This window comes from Siniperca chuatsi, linkage group LG5, assembly GCF_020085105.1.
Source record: "Siniperca chuatsi isolate FFG_IHB_CAS linkage group LG5, ASM2008510v1, whole genome shotgun sequence".
Classification (NCBI taxonomy): Eukaryota; Metazoa; Chordata; class Actinopteri; order Centrarchiformes; family Sinipercidae; genus Siniperca; species Siniperca chuatsi.
Genome location: NC_058046.1, coordinates 31,406,755 through 31,426,939, shown reverse-complemented (window position 1 = coordinate 31,426,939; position 20,185 = coordinate 31,406,755). Strand labels below are relative to the sequence as shown.

Here is a 20,185-nt window from a genome sequence, read left to right as displayed (position 1 = left end):
GACTGTAGCGATGTCACTGCGTTGTACTGATTTAAATTTGACATCTATGTCAGCTGGAGGTCTGCTGCTGAAGCCCTATCAGTTGATAATCAAACAGCAGCAGGTAGAGTAGATACGGTGGTGACACTTTTTGTTGAGGATGAGTAGTACAATTACTGAACTACAAAGGTAAATCTAAAGATTCCAAAAATGTTAAACCACTGTCTGTTATGCCACTACCATTGCTGCCAAGCTTTCATTTCAACTGACCAAACTCCATCCTGTGATGGCTGTAGCTCAGGCGATAGAGTGGGTCGTCCGTTAATCGCAGGGTTGGTGGTACGATCTGTCCCAGGCCAGCGCCTTGCATGCATCGCTGTGTATGAATGAGTTAGTGCGTGAATGTAAAGCAATTTGTAAAGCGCTTTGTCCGTTAAGGTAGAAAAGCACTTTATAAGTGCAATCCGTTTACCACAAGATGTGGCTGAAGAAATCTAGTAAGTAGACCTTCAGTTAAGAATTTTTCCAATGTCATGAATGAAACATCTTTTCACATTTTTAAAGGCCCTGGAAATGTATTTTCTCAATCAGCTTCTTATTATGAGTAATAGGGTCCTACATTAATATTATATTAATGCCAAAGTTAGAACAGATTTGGTTATTACACTTGAGAGATTTCTGTATTTATGTTTTCTGTCTGTTTTCTTCTCACTGGTCTGAAGTGGGCAGGGCTCAATTGGCAAAACGTGATGTCACGTATTTCCATGCACTAATCAGGAATTAGCAATATCTGAATCAAAATCTGATGACAGCTTTGGGGTTGGTTGCTTGAGCTTGGAGCAGAAAGTGCTTTCCATAGACAGCGGAAAAAAAGACAAATATAAGAAGAAAAAGACAAGAATAGCAAAATACAAACACACAAATAAAGCACACAATTAAAAGATCGTATAAAAGAAATTTACAAATAAATCATCCAAGAAAAAGAAGTATAAAACAACTATTAAAATAAACTTAAACAGGTGGTTGCACAATTGAGCTGTATTATGTAAACAAATAAAACTAGTTGTCAGACCAGTCTGTAAAAATGCATCTTAAGACAGGATTTAAACGCAGAAACAGAGTCAGCAGATTGAATACTACTGGAAGACTGTTCCAAAGCTGGGGTGCCATTAAAGCAAACGCTCGATCAGCCTTTGATCTTAACCTGGACACTGGAACAGCTAGCAGGCCTGAGAGGCCTTTTTGGACAGTAGGGAGTTAAAAGTTCACTCATGTACACTGGCGCCTGGCCTTGTAAATCCTTGTAAGTCATGAGTAAGATTTGAAAACGGATTCCAAAAGAAACTGGTAACCAGTGCAGCGAGGCTAAAACTGGGGTGAAGTGAGAATTCAATAAAATGTTATTTATATAGCGCCAATTCATAACAGAAGTTATCTCATTGCACTTTTCCTATAGAGCAGGTCTAGACCGTACTCTTTATAATATTATTCTCAGAGACCCAACAAATCCCACCATGAGCAAGCACTTAGCGAAAGTGGCAAGGAAAAACTTCCTCTTCTGGGAGAGAGAGAGAGAGAGAGAGAGAGAGAGAGAGAGAGAGAGAGAGAGAGAGAGACTAAATCATCTCCATATCGGCTGTGATCTGGCCTAGTCCTGGGTGTCACTTAAAGACTTCATCACAACGTCATCATGACATAATCTGTGTTACAGGTGTTGGCAGACAGAGGAGGCAGAACGATGACTTGAGTGATTTATTAAGCGCTTACTGGCAGATACAGACAGGCAAGCAAGCAAGCTGGAACAGACAAGACATAGCCAACATCGCAACGGAGACGAACTGACAAACAACAAAGGAAGGACACAGACGTAAATACACTTAGGTTAGGGAGACAATGAGACACAGGTGAAACTGATCAAGACACAGGTAAAAAACTATCAAAGCAATCAAAGATAGGAAGCAAAACTAAAAAACACTTGAGGGAAGGAGACTATTTCAAAATAAAACAGGAAATAACAGAACACAAACCCAAAACCATGACAATCTGTCTTGCTGCCTAAGCTACTTTTTTACTGATTTGCTTTGCTAGATTAATTTAAACATTACTTTAAATCAAGAGTGAGACTGAGGTGGAAAAAGTGAACTTGTGGGAAGACTACAACTGGGGGTTGGGGAGGTCATGGGGATGGGGTATCATAGGCTGCACCGTTGGCTGCACTTTCAGGTAGTACTCAACTATGAGGGTAACATTGTGGTCCGTTGCAGACCTGTCCCACCGTTTCACTGCTTCTGTAATAGAAAATAATGAACATATTGTCAGAACATCAAAACCTAACTTTTCGCTCAAAATAAAAAATTGTAATTGTAATTACCTAAAATAGCAGAGAACACGGCTGTAGGCCCAAAGGAACATCTTGATGCCCACCCCCCTCATGGTCATGCCTGCCATTAGGCTGTTTATGAACAACCTGAAATAGCAGAAAATAAAAATATGAAACACAGAACAGGAGGAAAGCAACAGGATGACGACCATGAGATCTGGGAAACTGATGGGAAATGAAGTTCAGAATTTCATGTGTTACCATTTGTACATACTGATCCAATATGTTGGTAAGGCAGTCCCTCAGGGATTTCCCTCCCACTTGAACCAGATAGTCAATCTGGGGATATCCATGTTGAATGTCATTTTATTTTATCCATTTTAGAGACATCTCATAGGTTGTTGACAATATAGACAATTCTTGTGGCTTCGCAAATATATTGAAAGAACAAGAAAGTGACAAATGCCAATACCAATTTGTCCTTGTGTCCTGGGTCTTCTTCTAATGTATTATCCATCTCCAGGAACTCTATCCTCAGGAGTGAGAGGTGTGCCTTATTCTGTCCCCTTAGCTCCTTGAGTTGGTCCTCAAGGTCCAGCAGCTTGCTGAGGAATTTACACTGAAATTCTAATATGAAAATATAAATCACTATTACAACAATACTCAGATGCTTCTACATTTCTTCAGATTAGTTTGAATTGAGTTGTAAGCAGGTAAGGTGTAAGATCGGTATCGGGGGCCGATCAAGACATTTTTCAACTGATTGGTATCGGCTATGTTGAGCTATATCGAGCCTGGTCTGATCCTTTGTTTTACGTCAGCTAATTATGTCTACAACAACGGTGCCTTCTTGTCTGCTTGCTCGGACAAAGGCAGTGTCGTCTTTCCTTAGCAGAAAGCAGAAATTCAGTGGTTTGGCTGACACAAAGTGAAGTTTGTGTTTTGGGTGCCGTATGTCACCCAGCACATGCTGCCTTTCAGCCACTCGGTGATTTGCGCCTTCGGGTTGCAGCTCTTCCTGACCATTTTCTTCAGGGACTGGAGGTGGTTCTCAAAGGGGAAGCAGGAAATGTCATTTAATGAACAGCTAAAAAATCCAACATCATCTGCCACATGCCTTAACGAATGTACATTGTACACAGGGAATTCGTCACTATATAGCTCCGCACTGTTGGTGACAATATGTTGCATGAGCTCCTTGGCTTTGGGAAGATAGCATCATCTGACTCCAGGAGAATGGAGGTGGCAACTAAGAGGGTCAAAAAATGCTCGTAGTAAGCCTCTTCAACTACACACAAGAGAACAATTGACCCAGTGTACAGAAGGAATTGCCGAAACTCTGGCTGTCTGGCGAACTCAGCTGGCATTGAACCCCGCAGCATGGTCAGTCTTTCAGAAATCTGATCTCTGACATTCGGTCTAAGTTTGCAGACATCAGGGCCACACAACAAAAAATTCAGTAATCGCTTTGTCACTCCAAGGAATATGAGGTACAAAAATAGAAAATAGAGAAGACAGTTTCAACTTGACAACATAAACATCTAAATGGACCCAAATTTATTTCCTGTTCCAGTGTTTGCTAATATTAATAACTGACAGGAAATAAACTTGGGCCCAGGCTGTTCACTAGCAACACAATTCCAGTCAAATCATCTATAGGCAGGCATAGGTATTTATAATGAGTAAATATGCATATTGTCAGTTCAAAATGCTCACTAAGGCAAAATGACAATAACTGGTTGACAAAGAACATTTGTCCAAATATGTTTATTAATGGAACAAATATATTGTCCTTAATGATATTAATCACTACAATAGTCTTACAGCCACAGTCTGGAATGAACTTTTTCTGGTTCACCTGCCAAGCAATCCTGTAGGCCTACTTTTCATAATAGTGTATTGTACTACCAGTAAGAGAGCGTGGCTTCTGCGGTTGGGCTGGCTCTGTTGAGACTATATCAAGGTTATATGCCTACAAATCGTTTTTGTGTTATGGGTCCTAGTTCGGCATTAGTGGAAGGAGTGGAAAACATGCCAATGGGTCTGGTTTTGCCCTACACCCCATTATGGGTGACCTCATTCTTTACAATTAGGCATGAACATAAAATTTAGCGAATAAAGCTATCACACATTTTTAAGAAATCCCACCTTTCTGCCCCCACTATCAGATCAGTCAGCTTCCCTTTTGTTTGTTTTTTGGTCTTATTTTTTCAGGGAAGTTTCACTGAGAACTTAGCTCTTTTTTGCAGGAACCCCCTGACCACACCCACACAGTTACACACATTCACACTTGGAAGCTGCCTAGTACAACCACAGTCTGACCTGCTCCAATGGAGAAGTTGGGGTCAGTGGTAATGAGGGAGGGGCGCTGCTTTTTTACTTTCTCCACCCAGATTTATCCTGCCAGTCCAGGGATCGAACCAAATTTAGAATGATATCACATTGTGTTAAGTTGCAGCAACCTGTTTCAACATAAATGACATCATAGGAAGTAAAGGGGCCCTTTCATTGTGTCATTAAATGATAAGTTTAGGTCACAGTTTTATAACTCTTCATGGCAAAAGGTGGGGCTATAGTTATTCAATAAAACAGCTGAACAACTGTTTCATAAAACAAATACAGATTTTTCAGTTCAAAGCTGACTCCAAAAGCCCAGAGCTGAAAATGAAATTGATTGCTCCTCTCATGACTTTTCTTAAATTATATTTTGACCATATATTCTGACTTAAAATTGTGATTTTATAATTCTAAAAAAGCTACTTATGTGTATATGTGTACACACACTCATTTTAGTTCAGTTTAGTTTATTTGCATATATTTAAAAGAAGACTGAAAATAAGTTTAAACATTGTGCAGGAGAGGTTGAAAGCCAAAAATGGCTTATGAAAATACCTCTTCTACATGGGCAAAATATCATAGTCATGAACAAAGATTGTGTAATTCATCAATAGTCATACTTAAACAGATAGAAACAGATTGTGTAATTCAGCAAAGTTTCAAGACTAAGCACTAATACAAAATATGAAATGTTTGCATTTGCATTAAAAAAGAACACTTTTACTCTGACTTTAAAAACAGAGGGAGGATGTCCTGGCTCCTCTACTGGTGCCTGAGGGTGTGGTGTTTCGTCCTAGAAAACAGGATGTGGAGCAGCTACAGCAAAGGGACTTCCTGGGCAAAGCAAAGGTAGAGTGTCCCTATGGTGAATGACTCCAACTTTCTCTTGTCACTTTCATCTAAATAAAAAAGGAAGGAATCTCTGTCTGTCTGTCTGTCTATCAGTCAGTATGTCTGTCCTCAGATTTTCTCGACAGCCGTTCATCCATTCGACTTCACACTTGGTGGGTGTATTGCTCAGGACCCAAGGAAGTGCAGTGTTGTGTGTTAAGTAGTTTGGATGGTTCTCGAGAAAGCTGAGAAAAATCGCCCTGCAGAGCTGGAGAGCCCCTGCAGTTCTGGACGCAGCAGTTCCAGACATACGCGTGCGAGTTTAAACAACAGTCGGTTACTATGTTATACCCAGAGCCATGCAGAGAGAGGGTGGCGCTGGTTATATCTAACGAGGCGTCAGCTAATTTGAGTTTTGATGTTAACGTTTTGATAACCCTACGCAGTGGTTAACTTAATGTTATTAAGCTAACGTTAGCTAGCTACCTTCAATGAATAATGCCAACCTATCCCTTCTAATGCCCTGGGAACCAGCTATAACTTGGGGTAGCTGGCTAGCTTCAGCATGAATTTCATTCATTCACTGTTACGTCTTGATAAAAAAACTTCTTAGAGTTAGATTTCGATGGCAGGGTTTTCTTTCAGCATCTCCTGCAAATGCTGATAATGTTAGTCTATAATAAAAAAATGTAATTGCATATTTTGACATTTTTAATACATACTGTAAAATGATTGTACTTTTTGCTTTTCATGTGTGCAGTGTGTCTTTGGCATACATTCAGTCAATTAAATGTCATTTAACAAAGAGGCAGAAATAACAATAATTATTATTAATAATTTAGGTGTGGCTCATGTTTTGGGAACACCTCAATAAATTGTCTAAAACTGGTGGCGTATTGGAATATTACTGTGTAGTTAATAAAGTTTAAAAAAGGAAAAGAAAGTGGTGGCGCATACGTACGTCTAAAACTGTGGGTCTGGAACTACTGCGTCTAGAACTACGGGGGGTCTCAGGCTCTGCAGGTCGACAATATTGAGAAAGCTGCAAGCAGCAATACCGGAGGCCAAGCAATTGGCCCATTCCGAACAGGTACGTTTTGAATGGGCACTGCACTAGTAATACTAATAAAAGAATAAAAATCAACCAAAATAGTGCAGAATTCAGATTGGAAGTCACATCACCTCTGTGTGCCCATGTGTCAGCCATCTGTTGTTGCTTTACTTTATACCTAGTATGAAGCAGGTTTGGAAATTGTGTTAGCAGGGGCTTGGTCATAGCGAGACTGGATTCCAATCCAGCCAAAGCAGGCCCCTGCCAGCGTAATAGTCCCCCAAGGACCCCAAAGGTCCCAGGGTCAATTGGTTGTATGTAATTTCATTAATTGCGCATTTCAATTCAAATAAATTTTATTTATATAGCGCCAATTCATAACAGAAGTTACGTTTAGGATTATGTACCACTAAAGTACAATATCAACTAAGGCCTAATTTGTTTAAATGTATCTAATTCTATGGCCTTGTCTGCAGATGAGCCCTGTGCCAAAATGTTTCAATCATTTTTTTTTTCATATATAGTGCATATTCTTAATTAAAGTATTTCAAAGTAACTACAAAACTTGTAGTACTCCACTTGATAGGGGGTGGTGGATATGTTAATAGGGACAAAAATACAAGTTTTTACCCCAGAGCCCCTTAACAGGTTAATCCTGCCTTGGGTCATAGTTGAGCTTAGTGATTTGATACCACTGTGATGTACAATCAAAGGAAACCTAGAAATATCATAGAAATTAACATTTTTATTTGGTGGTGGAAAAGTTTTCTGATATAACTAGTAACTATTTGTAAGGACAAGGCTGGACCACTGAGCAAGCCACAGCATTCAGATGAAACCACATATCAAGCCAGTTGCCAGCTGATGTAGGTTAGCCTAAGCAGATAGAATGTAGATATAAGGCCAGGTCAAGCAACCAAGTATCTATTCTTTGCTTGGGTAAAGTAGGATTTAAATACAGTTTAAAAGTATGTTAGGTCAGGGTTAGAGAATGTTGTCGCATGTCAGAGGGCTCAGTAGATTTATGACAACAGAGCCTGATACCCACTGCAGGGCCTAATGATGAGTCAAAACATCATTTAACGTAAATACTGGGGTTCTATAGGAATGAATTATTATTCCTATCACTATCATGCTTATTATTATTACTTTATTTATATTAATATTACCACTACCATTACATTATTATTATTATTTAAAAATTCTAAGTGGAATTTGCATTGTTGCCCCCCCCCCTCAACCCAACTGGCAGTGGCGGATGGCCGCCCACCCTGAGTCTGGTTCTGCTCCTGGTTTCTGCCTCTTAAAGGAAGTTTTTCCTTGCCACTGTTGCCAAGTGCTTGCTCATGGTGGGATTTGTTGGGTCTCTGTAAATAATATTATAAAGAGTATGGTCTAGATCTGCTCTACAGGAAAAGTGTGATGAGATAACTTCTGTTATGAATTGGTGCTATATAAATAAAAATTTAATTTAAAATATGCTAACTTTGAAATAAGATACTAACAAATATTTGACATGGCAATTAAACTACAACTGAAGTCAAGTGTATAGAATTCAGTAATGTATGATGATCTACTTGCAGGTGATTTCCTCCATGATTCCCAATGATGATTTTGGAGGCTTTGAACCTCTGAGGCTGCAGGTAAGAATGGCCACAGTGTCCGTATGTATAAAGATATTGTTGTCATTCACTCCCTTTGCTAACTCTGATTCTGTCTTCTCCACAGAAACCTGGTTTCTATGAGCCCAAGGTGGATGGAGCTCAGTGAGTATTATCACCAGTCACATAGAAATATTACTAATCTCAGCTGGTGAGAAGGTAATACTACTATTGAACAACACGTTATAGTAAAACAATGCCTTTTTACTACTGGTTAGGGATTCTCGATACATGTGCATGCGGATCCCTTACATGGCTCAGGGTCCGGGACAGCTGACTGTACCGGGAGGGGCCATGGTGTTTTTATTCGGTGAGGAGGACAGGGATGGAATGGCAACTGTCATATATGATGGACAGGTAAGAAGAGACAGAAGCTGAATCTATAATGAGCCAAAGATACAGTGTAAATAGGCTAATAGATTTGTGTTGTGTTGGGGTGTTTGTATGTTCTGAGAAAAATCCTTGTTTTTCTTCTTGTGCTTTAAAACACCTTATATACAATTACATATTAGAAGTTTTAAGGCTACATTAAGTTATTTTTTGGCCACATGGGGGCAGCAGAACAAGCTGAAAACATTTACATGGTATGACCTTATAAAATTAAAATGGTAAACAGTTGCCTCAAAAGAATGGTCTTCCCGCACGCATCGGTCACAAATTGACATTTTTATCCAGTTTTTAAGCCACATTTTTAAGCTACACTTTTAGATCCTGGTTTTTTTACCTATATATTTTAACAAGATAAAAGATTTTAGTCATCGGACTTTCGGATCTTAAGTTAGCTGTCAACTGGATGTAGCCAACTGGACTGCCTTGACTGCTGCTAGCTTAGCTAGGTTTGTTTTTAGCCTGGTGGCTAAGCTAGCCGTTTTTACTGAGGATTTTAAGCAATTTTACCATTTGATTTAGATACTCAGATACTCATCCCCTCCAGCTGTGGGCTTCCACTTGAGAGACTGGACTGATACTAGGCTTGTTGCAGGTCTTATCAACGATGCACGTAGCAGATGAAATCTCCAATATTAAGACTGAGCCTGTCACCCAGTGTAGCCACCTCAGCTGCTCTCAGTTGGCCTCCAGCTGCAATGACCACTGCCCCCGATCAAATGCCAGGTCGGCTGCTTCTGTCACCTGCAAATTCCCTTCCAACCTTGCAGTTTACATCAACAGGGGGTAGCTCTGTGCCTGAAATCTTAGTGTTGGGTGACTCCATCGTAAGATTCTAACGTTCGCCATCACATATTGTCTCTGTGGTGGAAAAGTTCAGGATTTTATTGAACTTACTCCAACACTCATCGACCTTCATCCCTCAGTCCACACTGTAATAGTACATGCAGGAATTAATGATGTCATGTATAGACGATCAGCCAAGCTACACCAGGACATTGAATCACTATGCTGCACAATCGATAGTCTGGGAAAAGGCTGTGTATTGTCTGGCCCCATCGCTAATCTTTCAAAGGGCGGTGAACGTTTTAGTCATCTTTTAATCCTCCACCAGTGGCTGCAAAATTTCTGTTTAGCTGCAGGATATAATTTTATCATTATTTTTGGACTAAGCAGGACTTCTCACCAACTGGACGGCCTCCACCCAAATAAGAAAGGAACCAAGCAACTAGTTTCTAATTTTATCAATTTTATAACTTTCAGTTCTCTCTGACACACATCTCAGTATGACCCTTGACCCATGACCCCACATTTCTCCTCAGAAAAGACTGTTTTACAACAGTGAGGGTCCTGCTGTCTTTTCTGTGATTTTAAAAGTAACAGCTGTTTTCTTCAGAAATAATATCAATCTTTCTTGTATTGATTTTGGACTGTTTTCCCCCTTCGAGGCACTTCCATTTGTAATAAGGGGAATACCCAGTGGCTCTGCCTTCTAGTCTACAGATCCCCCTTCTTTTGGCTTTATAAACAAATTCTCAGAGCTCCTATCAATAATCCTACCCAGATATGACATGTTTTTAATTCTGACTAGTGAATTTAATAAAATTTTTACTTGCAAAATATCACATACTCAAACATCACTATGGCCATACAATCATGATTAGAGACATAAAATAGCATATCGGTTATAAAACAGAGAAATTATTCAACCAACAACTATTTCAGCAGATAATTCAACCAGTTACCTGAGACTCTTATTGTCAAAACACAGATTTTTAACACTACTACTAAATGGTAAACAATGGTTAAACAATACAGTATAGTATGCTAAATATAGTATAATAGCTACTATATTATACAAATTCATAATGGCGATGGTTGCTCAGACTTCTGTCTGTTGGTTAGTATATAGCTAATTCACATTAATTTAGACTTGGCAAGAATATCACAGTAAAAATAAGCAAGAATATCACAGTTCTTTCACTTAGTAATGTACTTTCAACCTTTATGATAGGTATCTGGCAAACCTTATCTCAGACCACATCAGGGGGTGACAGAAGAAAGAGTGTGTTTGTTTGCGTGGTATGTGATGTGTGTGTGTGTGTGTGTGTGTGAGACAGATAAGGGAGGAGAAGATGTTGTTTTTAGTCTCTCCTCCTTTAGTTAAACTAATCCAGAGAGTCTATTTATTAAACTAATCCAGAGAGTCAACTTTTTTAATTTTTCTTTTGCTCCATTAGCATGACAAGACATGTCTTACCACCGGGGTGGAAAGTTCTGGTCTTGTCTGGCAAGTATCCAAATTGACACCTGTACTGTTTGAGAGGGGAAGAAGTCAGTTTGCAGATCCAGAGGTCTGAGCGATGTTTATTCAAACCTCCCCCATGGAATTCCACCGGGTGTGTGGGGAGACACCCCCCCCCCACACTACAGCAGCAACCTAGAGAAAATAAGCATACCGAACAACACTGTGCAGAAAGATGGGAAAATGTCTTTCTTGACAGAAGAAGTGCCGTTTTTTAGCAGACAGTTGGAATCATCTTTCAGTCCATTATGACTTTTGACCATCATGTTACCAAGCTTGTCCAGACCTGTTTTCTTCAGTTAGGAAATATTGCTAAAATCAAATGTATCTTGTCCTCTATGGATCTGGAACTATTAATTCACACTTTCATTTTCTCCCATCTAGATTATTGTAATTCCTTCTACATGTGCCTCAGTCAAGCTGCTCTAAATTATTTACAGTTGGTCCAAAATGCAGCTGCCAGGCTGAGTCAGAATAAACTACAAGATTTTGTTGATTACATAAGTCTCTGCATGACCTTGCCCCCAGTTACATTCCTGATCTCCTCGTTCCTCATTCCACTTCTCGACCACTCAGATCCTCAAATCTCTGCCTTTTATCCATCCCCCGCTCCAACCTCAAAACAAAAGGTGATCGTGCCTTCGCTATTTTAGCCCCAACCCTCTGGAATCATCTTCCACAAACTATCAGATTTTCTTAATCTTTGGACTGCTTTAAGCGGCTTCTAAAAACGCATCTCTATAGGCAATCTGTTTTATAGATCTCTAGCCCTGTCTTATGTTTTGGTTTGTTTCAGTTTGGTTTTATGCTGTGTTTTTGTATTGTAACATATCTTTATTTATCAATTAATTTTTTTTTTTTATGTATGTATGAAGCACTTTGAAACTGCGTGTTTTAAAAAGTGCTATACAAATAAAGCTTTACTTACTTACAGTTAGTAATGGACTTGACGGGACAATATTCACAACTTGGATTAATTTTATGAAAAGCCCTTCTGATTATTATTTTTTTTTAGTACTACACTGAAATGAACCCCATCTCTTGTCCTCCCGATATTCTCCCGCTTCAATTTCCTGTTTAGAGCAATGGATGGGCATCAGTGGCACAGCCCTTGAATGGTTTAAGTCATACCTTTCAGACAGGACTTTCTGTGTTGGTATTCTGGCATTGGTATTGTGAGATTCCTCAGGGTTTGGTGCTTGGCCCGATTCTGTTCACCATTTACATGCTGCAATTGGGAGATCTCATAAGATCACACAACATCAGCTTCCATTTTTACGCAGATGGTTTACCTCTGCTGTGACCCCAATAACTTCAATGAAATATTTTCGCCTATAAACTGTCTCGAAGACATTCATAAATAGATGGCTCAAAATTTCCTTCAGCTCAACTAAAAAAAGACTGAGATACATCTATTTGGCACTGACTCCTCCAACACTCAAATTACAAACATACAAGGTTCATACTCCCATCTCATTATACTGCAGTGTAGAAACCTTGGTGTTTTAGTTGACAGCAACCTCACTTTGAACAGCCATATCAAATCTGTCATACAATCATGCTTAGGAAAATTTCTAAAATCATTTCATTTCTGTCTCCAAAAACCTTGAAACAGTAAAACATGCTTTTATTTAATCGTGACTAGATTATTGCAACTCCCTTTACTCCGTCTGTAGCAACAAGTCTCTCCCCTCTCTACAATGAATCCAAAACGCAGCTGTCAGGATTTTAACCAGAAAACGAGAGCACATTACACCTATCCTTTCATCTTTGCACTGGCTGCCTGTTTTAGAGTTGATTTTAAAATTTTACTTATCACTTTTAAAGCCTGGAATGGCTTGGCCCCAAGCTATATTGCTGACCTTTTAACTCCCCATATGCCGTCACGGGCCATGAGGTCCTCAAATGCTGCTCTCCGAGTGGTTCCTAAATCCAGACTAAAAAACAAAGTTGAGAGAGCGTTTGCCATCAGGGCCCTTAGACTTTGGAACAACCTTCCAGAGGAGATAAGGATGGTCTATCTCTTTATTTAATCTCTTTTTCAAACACACTTTTATAGTCTAGCCTTCCTGTGATCCTTCTATCATAGTTTTCCACACTATTTCAATCAGGAGAGACTTCATTATGAGTGACAAAAATGTATTGACGTGCACAGTAAAGATAAAAAATGTGAAGAGTCTTTGGCGATAATGCTGTGTTCAGACTACCAGTGCCAAAGCTACAAAACCGCCAAGTGTGGCCAGCTGCAGTGTCGCAGAGTCGCCATTGAAGTGTTGCTCATTCGCTCATTGAGTGTAGCATCAGTTAACTAACTAAATAACACAGTACCACAGCTAGTGTTTAAAAATGTACGTTACATACCTGGTGCTCCCATAGCCAGCCTCCGCCAAGGTGCATTTATTTTTGTTAATGTCGAGGTTTAAAAAAAAGGGTGTTATGGGAATTGACTAACAGCAAGAATAAGTTTTTCTTACATTTTTTCGATGGAACGGAACAGAGAATGGGATCGAACTGGAGGTGAATGGGATGGAGTAGGGTCACAATGATTCCGCACTGAAATGACAGCTGACAGCGAGCAGAGAGGAGACAGATTTAAGTTTGACAGCAGCTATACGATTGGCTTGAAGGAGATCGTGGCAAAATCTGGCTGGTTACTGAGAGAGTATATGCCCATATCAGCTGATTATAGCAGGAAGAGAGAGCGGGAGAAAGAGAGAGATGTGAATGAATGAGGCATAAAAATAGTCTTCAACAGAGCCAAAATGTATTGATATGTGCACAATAAAGATGAAAAATGTGAAGAGTCTTTGGTGATTAGACTCTATCGTGACGTCCTCATATTTTAAGGGTGTAGTGAAGCCGTGAATAGTATGGGATACCCCCCAACTAAAGAGAAAGAGAAGACAGGAAAGGAACCAGCATGTGACTCAATCCTTACCATATGATTCCTTATAAAATATGAAAGAAAATTAGACAAAGAAATGCATAGCTGAAAAGAAAATTATTATGTTTACACTTATATTAAACAATGCCATAAATGAGGTCACTTGGACCAAGCTGTGATGATGTCACGTTGACCATGAGTGATGCATGAGGTCACATTGACCAGGGGTGTTCCAATGAATGAGGTCAGGTGGACCTTTTGCTGAGGTCATGTTGACCATTGTGAGTGAATAAGGTCACATTGACCCTAAACCTGAATGTGGCCAGAATGACCAAAAGGGTGTTGGAACCTATATGACCTATATGTCTTCCATAAATGTATGATGATGGATAAAATGCTAAGGTCAGCCATGACCAGCAATGTGAAAAAAATAGTAGCTGTGACAACCATAACCTGAACACCACCACCAGTTATATGCATGACTTACCAGAGAATTAGGGCTTCAGAGATCTTTGATTTGCTAGAACAGTGCTGATGTCTGGACGAATGTAAGAGGTGTAGGCTTGTTGCATGGACTTAGATGAAATACCTTGGTTGCAGCAGAAGTAGTGGCACCTATCCTAAAAGAATGCCCTGGATAGTGCGGAGGGGATAGCTTGCTTTTGATGAGGACTTGCCTTAAATGATGGTTAAACCAAGTTTTAGATAAGGGGATATTTCCTGAGGTGAGAGATAATAGAGAGAGAGAGAGCTGAGAATGTATGGCCTACCTAGCGGTGGGGCTGGGATGGCACATAGTAATTTGATTCATTCTTAATATGAATTTATTGATTGTTGGAGCTTGAAATTCAAAATAGAAATTTAAAACTGTGTTTTCTTTCTTATGAGCTGAAGTACATTCAGATGTTGTGTGGTGGTGTCAGCTGTTATCTCTGTGTGTACTGTATTTAACAAATCAAATGAATACACTGTTTTTTGTGTGAGTTTGTGAGTGCTGTTCATCAGAAGTGGCTTGCAAGGCTCAGTGGCACTTACAGACTTTTTTGACTGGGGTAGCCCAAGTGGGGCACTGACTTATGAGTTGCAGCACTTTGAGTAGTCAGAAAGACTAGAAAGGCACTATATAAGTACAGTCCATTTACCATTTACCATTACTTATGCAGGAGTGAAATGAATGTGACACACACACACGTCAGAATAGCATTGACTTACCATTTGTGTCTCTACTGCTCATACAGTATCTACTTAAATTACTAACATCACAGTATCTTACAGTTTGTTGTGGTTCCTAGCCGATACCCCCTCCAAACAAGGATATATTACCTGACAGCTGACTGATGCCCTATGACCTAGGTATCAGACGGGTTTCTATATTCTACATATGCAGTTAAAATGGCTGTTTATGGCTTTTTATTGTAACAATATATCAAACGACAATGTGAGAATGTGAAAGGGGTCACTCGTAGTGATGAATCTAGAGAGAATGAAAGAATGGAATCTGTAGCTCCTCTTGGCTAAATGGAATTTCAGTTCATTGTTGACCTAGCCAGCCCACAACTTTAACTGTTCTGATTCACTCTCACCTCTCTCATGGCATCATTCTCAGCCTGCTAAGGGTTTACCCGAATACGAATACATTATTCTGATTGCGCTCTGAACAGATACGAAAAACACCACCACCCCCCACCGTGCTCCCTTGACCTGTGTCCCAACACAATTTACCACAAACACAACACCGCTTCTTCTCAGGGTCATAACTTAAACACATTTAAACACACAGATACACACCTTGCTGCAATCAGCGGAATTTACTTTTTCCAGTTGTGTCAGGATCTCCGCTGTCCATCATGAAAAAAGGCGCTCCTCATAATATAAAATTTTGATATATGAAAAAATCCACTGGGCAAGCATATTTTTTGCCGGCCAAAATAATAAATTGCCTTTTTGTGTCACATATACATTTGTACAAACTTATTTGCTATTAAATGTACTTAAGGATCAAACATAAAAGTAATGGGTCAAGCACAAGACTTTCACAAAGGAGTTAATTTCCCATGTAGTAGGAAGTAGTTATTCTAACCCAAACCATGATCTTTCCTTAAACCTAACCAAATTGCGACCATCACCTGAAATGTTTCTCTGTAAGCTTTATTTTGAAAGTCTAACCAGATGTTGCATATTTATTATTGCTAACTTGACCGCAGAATGAGAACTGTTGAAAACGTGAGAAGGGGCGGGTCTACAGATGACTTCTTGCAGTACAGACTGTGGTTCTGTCAGCTCATGTGAGGGAATCTCGCCACCTGCTGGTGTAGCTAGTAACTACACCTCAATTTACGGATTCCTCTTGACAGATCTGCTGCGGTACGAATTGGATAAAATTTCACAAATAAATAGTAGGGAAGTCACAAATGGCCCATAAGCTGACAGGAAGCAATCTACAAATGCGCAAAACCCGTTTCACGTGTATAAATGGATCCACAAATGTGTAAATATCACTTTACATGTATTTGTTGTGGTGAAACTATTTACATTTGTAAAACCTATATCATTTTATGTAGAATTAAAATACGTTTTTACAGAGTAAGTCATGCATATTAGCAAATCGTTCTGTATTTTTGTGGATATGACTTTACACAACAAATTAAAAATATACATGTTTGTGCATAGTGAAATATTTATGGATCATGGTACACATTTGTGGATTGTCTCCTGTGAGTTACAACTAAGTCCAAGAAAAGCTTCCATAACACCCCTACTACCTGCTCAACACCAAATAGCAAACAGACTAGCTGGTGAACATAGTGGAGCATGTAGCAGCCAAGAAGCCAGATCATTTCCTCAGGAGTTGGTGGAGACCGAAAACAGAGCTAAAAGAGAGTGAAAATTGGACATACATTCATCAGGTAGACACAAACACAACTCCAAATGAATGATAATGTTGCTCTGCCCCTACTGGATGTGTAAAGAAGCAACTGTTTGCATTTGTGCTGCAACATTTGTGCAATATTTAGTTTTTCCTATTTTAGTTTTTCCTATTTATTGATATTGATATTATTTATACCTCCATTACTGCTGTGCAATATCTTAATAATCTCAATAAGCTACACTTAACTCGACAGTACATGCACCACTGCTTATTACTTATTACTTATTTTATTACATCGTATTATTATACTGTATTATCGTCATCAACCGGTAAACCCACTTGGTACTTCACACTTATTTTATCTTATACTTATACCCACCTGGTAGTTAATTTATTTTCTGACCTGTTTTTATAGTGTATTGTATTATATTTTTGCTAGTACTTCCTCCTGTGTGCACTGACGTAAAGGCGAGCTGCTGTAACAAAGAGTTTCCCTTCGGGGATCAATAAAGGATTTATGATTGTGATTGTGATTCTAACAAGTTTCCCACATCAACTTAAAAGGTGATATGTCAATGTTGTGTTCACAACTTGTTACCACTGCCCCATGTGTAATTTGTATGCAGTAATTCCTGTTCAGGTTGTAAAAACCCCCAAATTCGCAGACACAATACTGAGACTTTGGTGTCTACGACTCTGGTTGTTGGTGACAAAGCTCTATCTTTTTAAGTTAATGTCTTTTATATTTCAATGTCTGATTTTTAGTGCTTTATTTTTCAGAGAGGACTTCTGCCAATGTCTCTGCTTGAATCTGCAGATGTCAAGATGTCCAAAGGGAAAAAGGAGAATGTAATGTATTTCTACATACAATAATACACTTTTTGATGCTTTGGCCAATATATTTCAGGCTCGTCTTGAGAGGCAACACAGACTGGGCTTCAGTTTAGAGCTTTAATGGCAGCACTTCACAGATTGCTCAAAATTAGAATCATGCTGAGCAGAGGTTTATCTCTGCTTCATCCCCGAGACCAGGTAGCAAAAAAGTTGTCAGGGAAAATACAAGAAAATGTTCAAACAAATTCCTGCTATAGTTAAAGCCCTTCAGCCGCAACAGTTAGAAGATCACTCTGCTCCTTTCAACAAAAGATACAAGCTTGTTATTTTTCTCAGATGAAAAAAAAATTGCTGTTTCACTGACCTTCCTGTCTTGTCTTCTTCCACAGAAAGTTCCCAGTGGGATCCCTCTCCCACCGGGACTTAAGCCACCCACTCGCCCAAAGGCCCAGCCCAGCACTGCACCTCCTCCTCGGGGTAAAAATGGATCACACTCCTCGTGGTTCTCCTACTGTACTTTCTCTGAAATGCCCCTGCCTGAGGAAGACCTCTCTCCAGCTTCTTTCCTCTGATCTGCTGAAGCAAGCACTTCTCTAGTATAACAGATCATTCCAGGGTCAGGGCAATATTTTGTATGTGTACTGTCAGGCACTTCATTCCTACCAGATGGTTGCCTATGATTTTGGCATTCCTGGAATTTGAGTTTATTGTTGCATTGAATTTGCCAATATTTTTGTGGCAAGGCACAAAGACAGATTTCAGATTGTAGGTCTGTAAGAGGTACTGTAACATTTTACTTTTGGAACGCAACTCCACAAATACTTGGCAGATTGTCATTACATTTGGTATAGTAAATATTTATTTTATGGGTCCTTAATTTCCTAATAATTTCATAGGAAGTTTGCTGGAAAGAACTATGTAATTTAGTACAAAACAGAGACAAAGTTCTGAGACAGCTATAGTATAGTCTAGTTCTAACTATAGTTTAGTTAGTACTAAATGTTTGTTCAATATACATTGATTATACGATTATTATTATACTTTACTCCCCATTTATGTTGAATTGTATGCTTAACTGTAGCCAAATTTGACCTTTTTGCATGTTCAGCTGACCTGCTGAGCACTGACTAAAATACTCTCTAGGTCAGTGGTTCCAAAAGTACTGTAGGTGCTTTGGCACCTTGGGGTGCCGTAAGTATGGGCGAGGCAAGGGTGCTACAAGATTTGTTCATTTCCTTTTTTTTACTGTATATTTTTTATTTTAAAGTTTCACAACACAAAAAAAGCAAGGTGATTTGTCTTTGCTTTGTCTGCTCTCGCAATTTGAAGGGACTTTCCCCTACACTGTGTCTGAAATCACTTCCTATTTACTATATAGTACACTATATTTTCCATTTTTATCAAAGTATGTAAATTAATGTCAATGTAAATTACTTTCTGTTTACGTTCAAACAATGCAATATGTAACATTTTATAGAAAATTTACAGTCATGTGTCACTACACATGTCACCGATGATGCAAATTGAGGATGATTTCAATGAAGAGCCCGAAATCTCAATTTTCCGTAACCGACCACGGAATAGTGCATGAGTGAACGAGGGAGTGATTTCGGACACAGTCTGAAAGTGAATGCACTGAACATCGAAACAGGTGTTACTTTCTATAATCATTACTCCTGTTCATACTGGCCATAAAGAGATCCCTCCCTAAATCGAGGGGGGAAAAATATATTCCAAAGTTTAGCAGAAGTTAATATGAGGCTTCAGCAGTCTGAGTTAGACAAATCAAAAGTGAGTTTCTTCCAAAGTTAGTCAGCCTTTTTAGTATGAAATTCCTTCCTCATGTTACTATCTCTCCACCGCAGCGCAGCAAGGAAACTCTGTCCAGGAAACCAAAAGGGGGAATTTTGTACAAAAAAGAACTGTAACTTCAAAGTTAACTTCAAATAAACTTTGATATATTTTTGTACAGACCGTACAGACTGTGGATTTTGTCCCCCCACCACTTGCACTGAATGTGCCTTAGGAAAGGGTCTTTTAATGGCCAGTTTGAACAGGAGGAATAATTACAGCAACCAAAAACTGTTTCAATGTACATATAGGCATGTGAGTTTTGTTTGAAGACAGACTTGAAAAAATGTGAACCTATCCTTGTTGTTATGAGGTTAAAGCTGCTGGGGGTGTAATGAAAATTGCAGCTTCTAGTAGGCTATAGAATCACAGTTGTTTCCTTGTATTTGTATTTCATAGTTGAACAGACTCAGAGAACATCTACTTGTCTAACCTTCCATTAGGCTTGTACTGTGTGTGCTCACAATGTACCTGTACTGTGTTTTCCCTGCAGTACATTTTACCTCAGACACTCCACCTCCATCCTACACTACTGCCACCCATGCATCGCTGCCAGTCTCAGAGCCTCCCAAGTACACAGCCAATGCAACCAGCGACCAGGTAATATAGCCCTCTGAAAAACCAGATTCATCTGTGCAAGCTGAAAGGTGGACTCACATCAAAGATATTTTCTTCGCACATCCATTTTATGACACACACACACACACACACACACACACACACACACACACACACACACACACACACACACACACACACACACACACACACACACTCACTCCCCTTCTCTTTCTACCTGATCTAAATATAGAAGGATTGTGTGGACTTGTGAAAAACTGCTTTGTAAGGTTGAGCTTAGCAGGGGGAATGCTGATG

General features: G+C 39.4%; 1 protein-coding gene and 1 long non-coding RNA gene across 2 annotated transcripts in view; one reads left to right on the top strand and one right to left on the bottom strand.

Annotated features, from left to right (window-relative positions):
- Positions 1–20,185, top strand: part of LOC122875937 (NADPH oxidase activator 1-like) — a 42,452-nt gene that overhangs the window by 13,716 nt on the left and 8,551 nt on the right. The window contains exons 6-12 of the mRNA XM_044195639.1: positions 5,378–5,485; positions 8,102–8,161; positions 8,247–8,284; positions 8,398–8,536; positions 17,405–17,473; positions 17,848–17,935; positions 19,803–19,909. Coding sequence (XP_044051574.1) covers positions 5,378–5,485; positions 8,102–8,161; positions 8,247–8,284; positions 8,398–8,536; positions 17,405–17,473; positions 17,848–17,935; positions 19,803–19,909 — 609 coding nt within the window. The remainder of the gene's footprint in view (positions 1–5,377; positions 5,486–8,101; positions 8,162–8,246; positions 8,285–8,397; positions 8,537–17,404; positions 17,474–17,847; positions 17,936–19,802; positions 19,910–20,185) is intronic.
- Positions 1,527–16,839, bottom strand: LOC122875939. The gene is made up of 5 exons (XR_006377964.1): positions 12,734–16,839; positions 2,772–2,926; positions 2,561–2,638; positions 2,351–2,446; positions 1,527–2,267 (listed from the first exon to the last, which is right to left on the bottom strand). It is a non-coding gene; the product is annotated as an uncharacterized LOC122875939 (long non-coding RNA).